The sequence below is a fragment of the Centruroides vittatus genome, unplaced genomic scaffold, assembly GCF_030686945.1.
Source record: "Centruroides vittatus isolate TY-2023 unplaced genomic scaffold, ASM3068694v2 contig_526, whole genome shotgun sequence".
NCBI classification, from domain to species: domain Eukaryota; kingdom Metazoa; phylum Arthropoda; class Arachnida; order Scorpiones; family Buthidae; genus Centruroides; species Centruroides vittatus.
Genome location: NW_027122309.1, coordinates 435,878 through 447,109, shown reverse-complemented (window position 1 = coordinate 447,109; position 11,232 = coordinate 435,878). Strand labels below are relative to the sequence as shown.

The 11,232-nt window shown below is 26.9% G+C and overlaps 1 protein-coding gene across 1 annotated transcript; it reads right to left on the bottom strand.

Annotated features, from left to right (window-relative positions):
- Nucleotides 1-1,321: 1,321 nt before the first annotated feature.
- LOC136978397 (uncharacterized) lies at nucleotides 1,322-10,912 on the bottom strand (the record flags this gene model as incomplete). The annotated part of the gene is made up of 7 exons (XM_067274099.1): nucleotides 10,891-10,912; nucleotides 2,489-2,674; nucleotides 2,157-2,383; nucleotides 1,988-2,051; nucleotides 1,715-1,819; nucleotides 1,520-1,654; nucleotides 1,322-1,456 (listed from the first exon to the last, which is right to left on the bottom strand). Coding segments are annotated over exons 1-7 (874 nt in total), but the record flags the coding sequence as incomplete, so codon positions are not given.
- Nucleotides 10,913-11,232: the final 320 nt, after the last annotated feature.

Sequence of the window (11,232 nt, the reverse complement as noted above, 5' to 3'; positions counted from 1 at the left end):
CCTCTTAACAGTGAAAGACGAGAATAGTCGTCCAAAGCGAGCGAGTGGCAGTGGTGAAAGACGACTATAGTCGTTAAAAAATTCTTATAAAATACCTGGACCACTTTGTAAAGTCGTAGAATTTTCACGAGTAGTTGAGTTCTCCAACTTTGTTTTGGAATATCCTTTAGTTCTCGAGAAATTACAATAAAAAAGAGAAAATTAAAATAAATTTGAAATTTTAGACGGCCATCTATCGACATAAATCGAATGTAAATTTCCCGCCGCCATCTGATTGGTTAAAAAACTTAATATTCCTAATTGGCTCGCGTCAGTAAAAAGTAAGTGTGACTTCTGTAAATGACGCTATCGGGAGAGCACCGATGCAACCGGAAAAAGTAAACAGCCTACGTCATTAGTCTAACGGTCCTTGTCTGACATACTTTTTGTAAAATCAACATTAAAGTAAGCTGTAGTAAAACGTAGTAGTTCATAGTAAAACGGTCTTCTCTAATATTCATAGTACTTTGTAAAGCTTGGATTTCAATTTAATAAGTATTAAATTCGATTATTAAAACCAACGGGATCGGTGGTAATATTAACACACTAAAAATAATAAATTTTTAGTTAAAAAACAAGTAAAAATTATACTCTTTCCATTTCCGACTTCGAGGATTCTATGAGCCAAAACAAGACAAACAAATGGCAAGGAACAATCACTACTTTATTAATTTATCCATATGCATTTTGCCATCTAGGCCTCCTCAGTGGATACATCAGGATGTTATTCGTTGATTACGTTTTATACCCAACAACCGTTCCCAGCATGCATCAACAACCATTCCAGCATTCAAATTAAGTAAATTTACATGTTCGGCAATACAGAAATGTTCTACAATTTTTCTTTCTAAGTTATTTTCTATTCTATACAAAACTTTAGTATTTTTTATACTTATATTACAATTAAATTTATTGCAATGTAAAAACCATGCTGATTCCGTTCTTCTCAGTCTAATGGCTGCCTCATGTTCCTTTACTCTCAACTCCAATCTTCTTCCGGTTTCGCCAATGTAATAATTTGGGCTTCCACATGTACATGACATCCTATATACGACGCCGGCGATTTTAAATTGATCTCCGGGCGAATTTTCACTGTTCATTATACTGATAATGTTAGACATCTTATTCTTTTGGTTCGCAACTATGCATATAGAAAATCTTTTAAAAATTGGTTTATATTTTTCAAAAACTTTAGCAACATAAGGAAACTTTGCATAAGAAATATCTTCTATGTTATTTTTAACATTAAATCTACGTTTTAAATATAATTTATACCACTTACAGAGGATATGTTTCGGATAGTCATTTAACTGAAATTTTTTGAACAATTGTTTTACTTCGATATCTATGTTTTCTTGCTGAGTTGTTCTATTTAGTATCTTTCTCAATTCCATATTAAAGACATTCTTTTTATTTTCTAAAGGACAATAAGATTTAAAGTTAATAGTTTTACCATTATTACATAGTTTTTCATACTTACTAAATGATACACTTCTCTCTTCTCTTTTTATAGTGACATCTAAAAAATCCATTCTATTTTGTTGTTCATCTTCACTTGTAAACTTTAAGTTTTTACGTAATCTATTTGCATATTCTTCAATATGTTTGGATGAAACTATTTGAGAATCATAAACTATTATTATATCATCTACATATCGTGCATAATATTTAATACCTGTTAGACTTGAAATTCTTTCATCTATTTTATTCATATAATTATCAGCCAATTTTGGTCCTATAACCGATCCCATGGCAATACCTTTTTTCTGTCTATAATATTCTGTAGAGATTTTAAAGTAGTTATTATTAAATACAAATTTAACAAGCTCTATTATATATTCAGAAACGTTACATGTTTTGAGACTTTCTATTATCATTTCTAAAGTGATAGATGGGTACATAGACTTTATATCCAAACTCATAATACGAAAAGATTTTTTATAGTTACCTTTTAACAATCCGTTAATTAATTCTTCTGTACTTTGTATACTATAGGTTGATTTTTCCATATTCTGAAAGAAGTTTTTTAAAAAACCTTCTAAGTTATACAAAACAGTTCTTCTAAAATCCACAAGGGGTCTACAAGTGTTACCAGGCTTATGAGTTTTGATTCTTACATTTAACTTAGGTTCTCTTACATTATTAAAGTCCAAAATATTTTTAACTTGGTTAGCTGGGATTTCATTCTTATATTTTTTAATTAATTTAGTAAGGTTGCTTTTAATTTCCTCAATAGGGTTTCTTGGTAATAATTCATAGTCATCCGATGAAATTATTTCTAATTTTTTGGATAACAATTCCTCCTTTTTAATAACCACCAGTTCCTTTGATTTATCTGCCATGACTAAAGAAATATGTTTTTTGTTAAAAAATTTAATTAAACTTTTCATTTTTTTAGCTATTTTAACAGCTTTTCTATCTATAATATAACTATTATTTTTATTTTTACCTTTAAATTTGTTTAAATCCTTACTTATGGCTGTTCTTAATTTTGTTTGTTCTTCTTTACTTCCCGGGAGTTTCCTTATTGCATGTTCTATTTCCGCAATTATTGGCAAATTCTTAGACTGCATTGGAAGATTCATACTCATACCTAAAGAAAGAATTCTTAAATAATCATTTGGTATTTCAACATCTGTGAGATTAATTATTGATTATTAATTATTAATTATTATATCACTTTAGAAATGATAATAGAAAGTCTCAAAACATGTAACGTTTCTGAATATATAATAGAGCTTGTTAAATTTGTATTTAATAATAACTACTTTAAAATCTCTACAGAATATTATAGGCAGAAAAAAGGTATTGCCATGGGATCGGTTATAGGACCAAAATTGGCTGATAATTATATGAATAAAATAGATGAAAGAATTTCAAGTCTAACAGGTATTAAATACTATGCACGATATGTAGATGATATAATAATAGTTTATGATTCTCAAATAGTTTCATCCAAACATATTGAGGAATATGCAAATAGATTACATAAAAACTTAAAGTTTACAAGTGAAGATGAACAACAAAATAGAATGAATTTTTTAGATGTCACTATAAAAAGAGAAGAGAAAAGTGTATCATTTAGTAAGTATGAAAAACTATGTAATAATGGTAAAACTATTAACTTTAAATCTTACTGTCCTTTAGAAAATAAAAAGAATGTCTTTAATATGGAATTGAGAAAGATACTAAATAGAACAACTCAGCAAGAAAACATAGATATCGAAGTAAAACAATTGTTCAAAAAATTTCAGTTAAATGACTACCCGAAACATATTCTTTGTAAGTGGTACAATTTATATTTAAAACGTAGATTTAATGTTAAAAATAACATAGAAGATATTTCTTATGCAAAGTTTCCTTATGTTGCTAAAGTTTTTGAAAAATATAAACCAATTTTTAAAAGATTTTCTGTATGCATAGTTGCGAACCAAAAGAATAAGATGTCTAACATTATCAGTATAATGAACAGTGAAAATTCGCCCGGAGACCAATTTAAAATCGCCGGCGTCGTATATAGGATGTCATGTACATGTGGAAGCCCAAATTATTACATTGGAGAAACCGGAAGAAGATTGGAGTTGAGAGTAAAGGAACATGAGGCAGCCATTAGACTGAGAAGAACGGAATCAGCATGGTTTTTACATTGCAATAAATTTAATTGTAATATAAATATAAAAAATACTAAAATTTTGTATAGAATAGAAAATAACTTAGAAAGAAAAATTGTAGAACATTTCTGTATCGCCGAACATGTAAATTTACTTAATTTGAATGCTGGAGTGGTTGTTGATGCATGCTGGGAACGGTTGTTGGGTATAAAACGTAATCAACGAATAACATCCTGATGTATCCACTGAGGAGGCCTAGATGGCGAAATGCATATGGATAAATTAATAAAGTAATGATTGTTCCTTGCCACTTGTTTGTCTTGTTTTGGCTCATAGAATCCTCGAAGTCGGAAATGGAAAGAGTATAATTTTTACTTGTTTTTTAACTAAAAATTTTTTATTTTTAGTGTGTTAATATTACCACCGATCTCATTGGTTTTAATACTCGAAAATAAAATTAATTTGTGTGATGTGATTTTAAAGAAAAGATTCTTAAACGAATTTATTAAAAATAATTATAAAAATAAAGTTGTTTTATTACTAGCAAGAATTTGTAGTAAATAATCCAATATAAATGAAGATTGAGTCAGTATTTATTTTCTATGGTGAGAAAGTAAGGAATTGAGCAATTACATATCTTGAATTATGTTGATACACCTCGTGGAAAATTTTTACATATTGAAAAAGGAGTGTTTTTATATTAATTATTTTTTTCCTATATAAATGGAGACATTGAAAAAATTAAACAATATTGGAAAACTTCAAAATATTCCAACAAAGAAATTATATGAGTTGAAAATTAATTGTGAATATCCAATTGATTATATTAAAACAATAACCACTCGATTTGGTGATAAAAATTTAGTAGTTCTTAGGGATAGAGAAATGAGAGAATTTCAAGTTTTTCTTCCTGATCGTTTTAATAAAAAATTAGACAATGAAGATTTAAAAGAGATGAATAATTTTAAATTTGTATATGGGGGTATGAGAGATTGTGGGAATAAATATAAAGCTCATATTATTGAGTTTGTTTAACTTTTTTTATATTTTCTTTTTATAAAAAATAAATTAATGAGATTTCATTGGATTTAATTTTGTTTACATTATTTGATTTCGAAAAACTTCATTAAATTTTAAAGATTTTAAATTCAATGAATTTGATTAAATTCATTTAATTTTTAAAACTTAAATTTTTAGGAAAGAACTCTCATTTACCTACTACTCTTTTGTTATTTAATTTTTTTGAGTTTCTTAAAGTAAACAATTCTTTCAAATTACAAATAAGAGTCTTTTTATAAGTTATAAACACATTGAAAGCAATTAGTGAGATAATTAAAAACAGTATATAAACCATTGAATTTATTATTTTTGCCACTGAATCCCGATTCTTAAAATAATAAATTTTTACATAAGAATTCCAAGCAATATACATTTTTTGTATAATTAAAACAACGATACTGTGAAGCAATAATCTGTTGCTTTGTATGTTTCAACCTAAAAATTTCATGTTCATGTACAAAAGTTTTTACGAAATCGATTGATTTTTTGTGTGATTTTCTGTTCTTGGTTCCACATTTACAATAAAAGGTTTCATAATATCTGTCTTGAGAAAAAATCATACCAATTTATTACAAATATTTTAGCAAATCGAAATAATTAATCGTTTCTCACTTCGGAAAATGCACTACTGGAGAAAGTCTCTAACGAAAAGTATGCGAGATATGAATGAATATCGTAAAGGAAATATCATCTGTGTTCTTATCAAATCAGAGCCTTATCTGTAATATATAATGAACTACGCAACTATCAGCTTGCAGATGTTATTTTGTTTGCATAAAAATATTATTCTACACTTGTACCTTTTGGACGTAATTAGCATACGTTGTTCTGTTTAGTAAACAGTATTCGCTATATATTAATGAATAAATTCAACATGCAAGAGTAGCTAATCATGTGACAATATTTACAAGGCATCACAATTATTCTCGTTATACGCTTTTTTCTAATATATTTAAGTACATTAAGTTATCATTATAAAAAGAAAATTGTTTTTTTTCATTCGAAAATTTAGTAGCATTGAAAATACTGTCAATACTCTCGTGTCGTAAATTAAGATATCGACAATGAAAAAATATCACATAATGCAGTGTGTTACGATTATGTTTATCAATTGAAAACAATTATATAAAGTACACAAAAAACTTTATATTGTCTTGTAAAGCATAACAAGCTATTCCTACTCACAGAGCAGTAATGTAGAATGTATAAACGTTACCGCTACCGATAAAAATGTATTGAAATGAACTCACTCAGCAATATGTAAATCAGAAAAAACCAAACACCTTATGATGCTGAAGAAAAAATTTAATAAATAACGTAGCAAACGTTTTCAGCCAAACCTGTTGGCCATCATCAGGCTAAACATATTCGAATGCAAACAAAATGGAACAAAAATTTACATATAACATAACGAATGAAATATACATATAATAAAAAATAATAATAATAAATAACAAAGAAATATAAAAATATGTATAGGTTAAATAAATAAATATTAAGCCATTACATAATAATAAATTACATGAAATTCTAATAAATGCAAAATATGCAAAATATGCATTTATTAATAAACTATATGACATTCTAATAAATGCAAGATATGCAATGATAACAAAATCAAGGCATTAAATTAAAAGCTCTTAAATCTTTTAATTAAATACTTCCAGGCTGAAGGCAATTCTTCAGCATCCCTGGCATTAATGCAGGTATTATGCAATCTGCTCTTAAATATTTCAATTTTCTCGGCACTAAACGCTAAAGTCGGTGAATGTACAGGTTTAATAATGCCTGCTTCGCCCCATTTGACTATCGACCCTTCAACCTGCGCCATCTGAGATAGAACTGTAACGTTAGATTTTTTGCTGATGTTGTACCTGTGTTTCCTTAATCTAATCCCTAGGTTTCTATTAGTGACCCCGATGTAGTTTTTATAAATGCCTAGTTCTTGGTTTTCATAAGGAATTTTGTACACTCCAGCCATTCTTTCTTTATCAATGTTGTCTTTGTCGTTTCTTAATAACTTGTACAGGTTGGGAGCGCTCTTGAAAATTAATTTAGAATTTTTGCGGATTGGCTGAAACGTTTGCTACGTTATTTATTAAATTTTTTCTCAGCACCATAAGGTGTTTGGTTTTTTCTGATTAAAATGTATTCATTTGATTAGGCATAATGAACATTTTGATCACGTGCCAGAGTGAGCTAATGGTGTGTAATCATACAGTTGGCCACAGCCTTTGCACATAGCTTCTGTAGAAAGCCTGAGAAGTTGCATAAGTCTGAAAACCACTGTATTAGACTTAACTCTCTATTGGTAAAATAATATCTGTAAATTGCACCGAAAAGTAGGCGAAAAAAATGAAATTTTTCTATACTTACTTGATTATGAATACGAAAAAAAATATAAATTTGGAACTCATTGAAAGGTTTGTGATGCGTTTCAAACAGTGAAAAATTAAATGAATGCATTTTATTCAGTAGCGATAACAATTGTACATTTTGCATCACTGCTCTGAACGTATAAATACTTTGGTATGTTTCACAAGACAATAAAATGCTTTCTGTGTACTTTACATAATTGTTTTTAATAGATAAACATAGTGGTAACATACAGCATTACGTCATATTTTTTTATTGTCGATATTTTAATTACGACACGAGAGTGTTGAATGTAAAGCTTCTTTCAAGTTGAGCGCTTTTTTAAAAAAATAAATAAAAGACATAATTTGCACTGATTTTTAAAAATTTTTATTGGTAATTGAAGTATCAGTTATGACATTTATAAGTGTTTTTTATATTTAATTCTCTAATATCTTCTAACAATTCATCGGTCTTATATATAGCAAGTCTAGAATTCTGATGAGATTTTAGATTTTGCTTTAAACATTTTTCTAAGTTATATAATACTGAATATTTGAAGTCTATTATGGGCCTAAGCATTTTTTCTTTTTTACAAAGTTTTAGTTGAATGTTTATTATTGGTGTACGGTTATTACTGCTATTTAAGGTGAATTCTTTTTCAGTTTTGGTTATTTTTTTTAAATTTTAGCAGTTTTTAATTCTAGTTATTTGTAAATAACTTCTATTGAATTCATTGGAAGTTCTCTGAATCTTTCACATTTTTTTAGTTCAATTTTTTATCTTTTTCGCCAATCTGTTTACATTAATAATCTGTTTTGATTTGTCAGTTTTTATTCTTTCTAAATTATTATGAATTAAGAATTTATGTAAATCACTAATCTGGTTTTTATATTTATAATAGTTCTTATCTTTTACAACAGTTTTTTTTAATTTTATTTTTTATATACATCTGACCGTCGATAATCCGACGCTTTTGTAATCCGACATGCTCAGTAGTCCGACGCACCTCCCGTTACGTGTCTGCTTGCACAGAGCGATGTCGCGACACGAATCTCCCCACCCAATTCTCACATGATGACACACATTTTTTGTGTTTTCTGTGGGCAGTTCTGCACGTACTGTATTATTTATGCTTATACATACTGTACATTTATTGGCTTTTATATTTCTTTTAATAAACCTGTTTTAGTTAACTAAAATGGGTGTTTCAATTTCATATTAACCTAGGCAGCATTTTACTCGTGAAATGTAGGAATATTGTAGGTTACTGCTAGCAAAACAATGCCAAATATGTAATCACTATTGGTAATCCGACATCCCTTTTGTCTCATATTTGTCGGATTATCAAGGGTCAGCTGTATTTTTTTATCTTATTACTTAAATTTGTTTTTACAAATTTTGATTCAATTTCTGTTAATTTATTAGAAATATAGTCTAGATTTGGTATTATGTTAAGGACTTCCAATTTATTAGGGCTGTTAAAGTCTAATCTTTTTTGTATACTTTCTAAAATATTTTCAGGAATTTTCACTTTTGTTTTATTTTTAACTTAACAGTTCTTCTATCCAGTTATTTCATTTAAAGTTGAATATTGAAACTTTTTAACAAGTTAGTTTCAATCATTTATTTTGTATTGCTTTAAGTTTTTATATTTTCATTAATATCATTTAAATCATTTTTCGTTTTCTGTTCTTTGTATTTTTTAAAATTACGTTTTAATCTTCTAAGTTTATTATATTTATATTTAATTGCCCATCTTAATAGCTTTAGATTGAAGTACTTTCTGTCTCTTGCTGATAGAACAAGAGATAGAAAGTACTCATAAAAAGATGGAGAAAAGGTTAGGTCCATAATAAACTTCAAATATTCAATATTATATAACTTATAAAAATTTTTAAAGCAAAATCTAAAATCTTATCAGAATTCTAGACTTGCTATATATAGTACCGATGAATTGTTGGGAGATTTTAGAAAATTAAATATAAAAAAACAATTTTAAAATCACTAGTTTGAACATTATTGATATATACCCCTCGATACATATCAGATTCAATTAAATGATTATCAGATTAGATTAAACTATATTACGTTAAAAGTAAACAAAATAGAAGTAAGTAGTAGCATCTTAATTGAATGGAAAAAAAGCATTAGAAAAATTCTGTAATTAAAATGATTTATCAATGAGTTAATATTAAGGAATTACTTAAAGTAAAGGTATTTTAAGATGAAATATTTAAAATCCAATAATTACAAAATACCAAAAGAATTATATCGGGTTAGTACATAATAATGTATTTAATGGACAGCTCGATTTAAATCCATTCAATTTTGAAAATTTCGATTTAAATTATATTTCTGTTATAAAGAAGTCAATTTTAATTTCTTATAATCCTTATACGCCTGATTTCAATTTAAAAAGTGACGCTCGAAGTTATGCCAAATTACACAAAGAAATGGGTAAAATTCCCTATAGAAAATGTGCTAAAATATCGTATTCTGACTACACCCAAAAAGATATGTTTCACGTTTTTGATTTACCACCAGATAAAGCGGCATCCGAAAATTATTCGAGTATTTTAATTCGAAAAAAAACGTCAGTATTGATTTAAAGTTTAAAAGATTTTTACCGGAGACAGTTAATGTTGTGTGCTTTTTCGAATATCGTATTACAATAGAAATCGATCGATCTCGGAATCTTTACGTTGACTACTAAAAAGAATGGATACAATTACTCTATGGAAACTCGTATTAGGAGATCCAGAAATTATCAAGATCTTTGGAGTAGTCTATCCATCGGATTTATTACCTCAACATCGGAAAGAAAGCGAGGATTTATAGTTAACACCGAAAACAGTCAAAACCCAAGACAATATTGAATTGCAATACACTTTAAAAATTTTCCCTATTATTATATCGATTGCTATAGTTTACATCACCGAATATTTTTTTAAATATAAGATTTGTTTTCAAAAATAGTTAGCATTTATAGTGGAATCATAGATGTTTACAGGGTATGTTTAGTTCTATCTGTGGCTACTTTTATCTACTTTTTCTCTATAGAATATCAAGAAATCAAGATTTAAGAGAATTACATCCTACCAAAAAAATTGTTCAACTATGTTGATGTTAGATTTTCTGAGAGAATAATTTCTGTTTTAGTCAATTACCATCTAATATAAAAATTAAATGTAATCAATGTAATACTGGATTAATAAAAAATCTATTGTAAAAAGTAAAAAAGTGAGTTTTTATTGCATTTGAAAAAAACAAAGCTAGTATTAAATTTAACTACATTTACACAAAAAAACAAGAAAAAATTTTTGCTTACCAGTTTTTTAATTTAAATATTCTAATGTATCTTCAGATGCTGGAAATAAAAAAAGAATATTATTTTTGTCATTTTATATCATTAAAGGAAAACTATAAAGAATTTTATGTAAATTTTTATAAATTTTGAAAAAGATACTTATTTTCTTTGAATAAGATAATAACTGTATTATTTATTTTTATTACTATCAACTCTTTGGTCATTTTTTATATAACAACTGTATTTTTGATTGATTTTATGTTTTTCTTTTTTTCCTTGAAATAATTTAGTATTAAAATATAAATTATACTTTATGTATTCAATTTTTTTACCTTTTCTGAGCCCATTTACCTGTAACAAACTTTTTCCAACAAAATGATATATATTGTAAATGTTCTCTATTTCCCATTCCACATCAAGACCTTCTGGAAATTAAGTTGTTTTTTTAAAGCTAACTAAACCAGATATTTTAATTTTAAAACAATAATTTTAATTAATATATAAAAAGATAATTACCTTTTTTTTCTAAATTCAACATGTCGTTATTTTTGTCTTTAAAAAATAGAGTAGAACATTTACTATATGCCATTTTTTTGATAAATTTTATATTGAGTATGAAATGCTATTATTTAGGTCTATTTCTAGAATATATTCTAAAAAAATTTTGAATTTCCAATATTTCTAATTTCATTTTTGATATATAATCTTAGAAGCTGGATAGCAACATATTTAGAAATGAAAGCTTTGAGACATTGAAAACACAAGTATCAAACTTTTTTCATGTTTTCAAATTAAGAAGAACCTGCACACAATTAGATAATAAGTTTAAAAAAGTAATTAAATGTAGTTCATTGATAA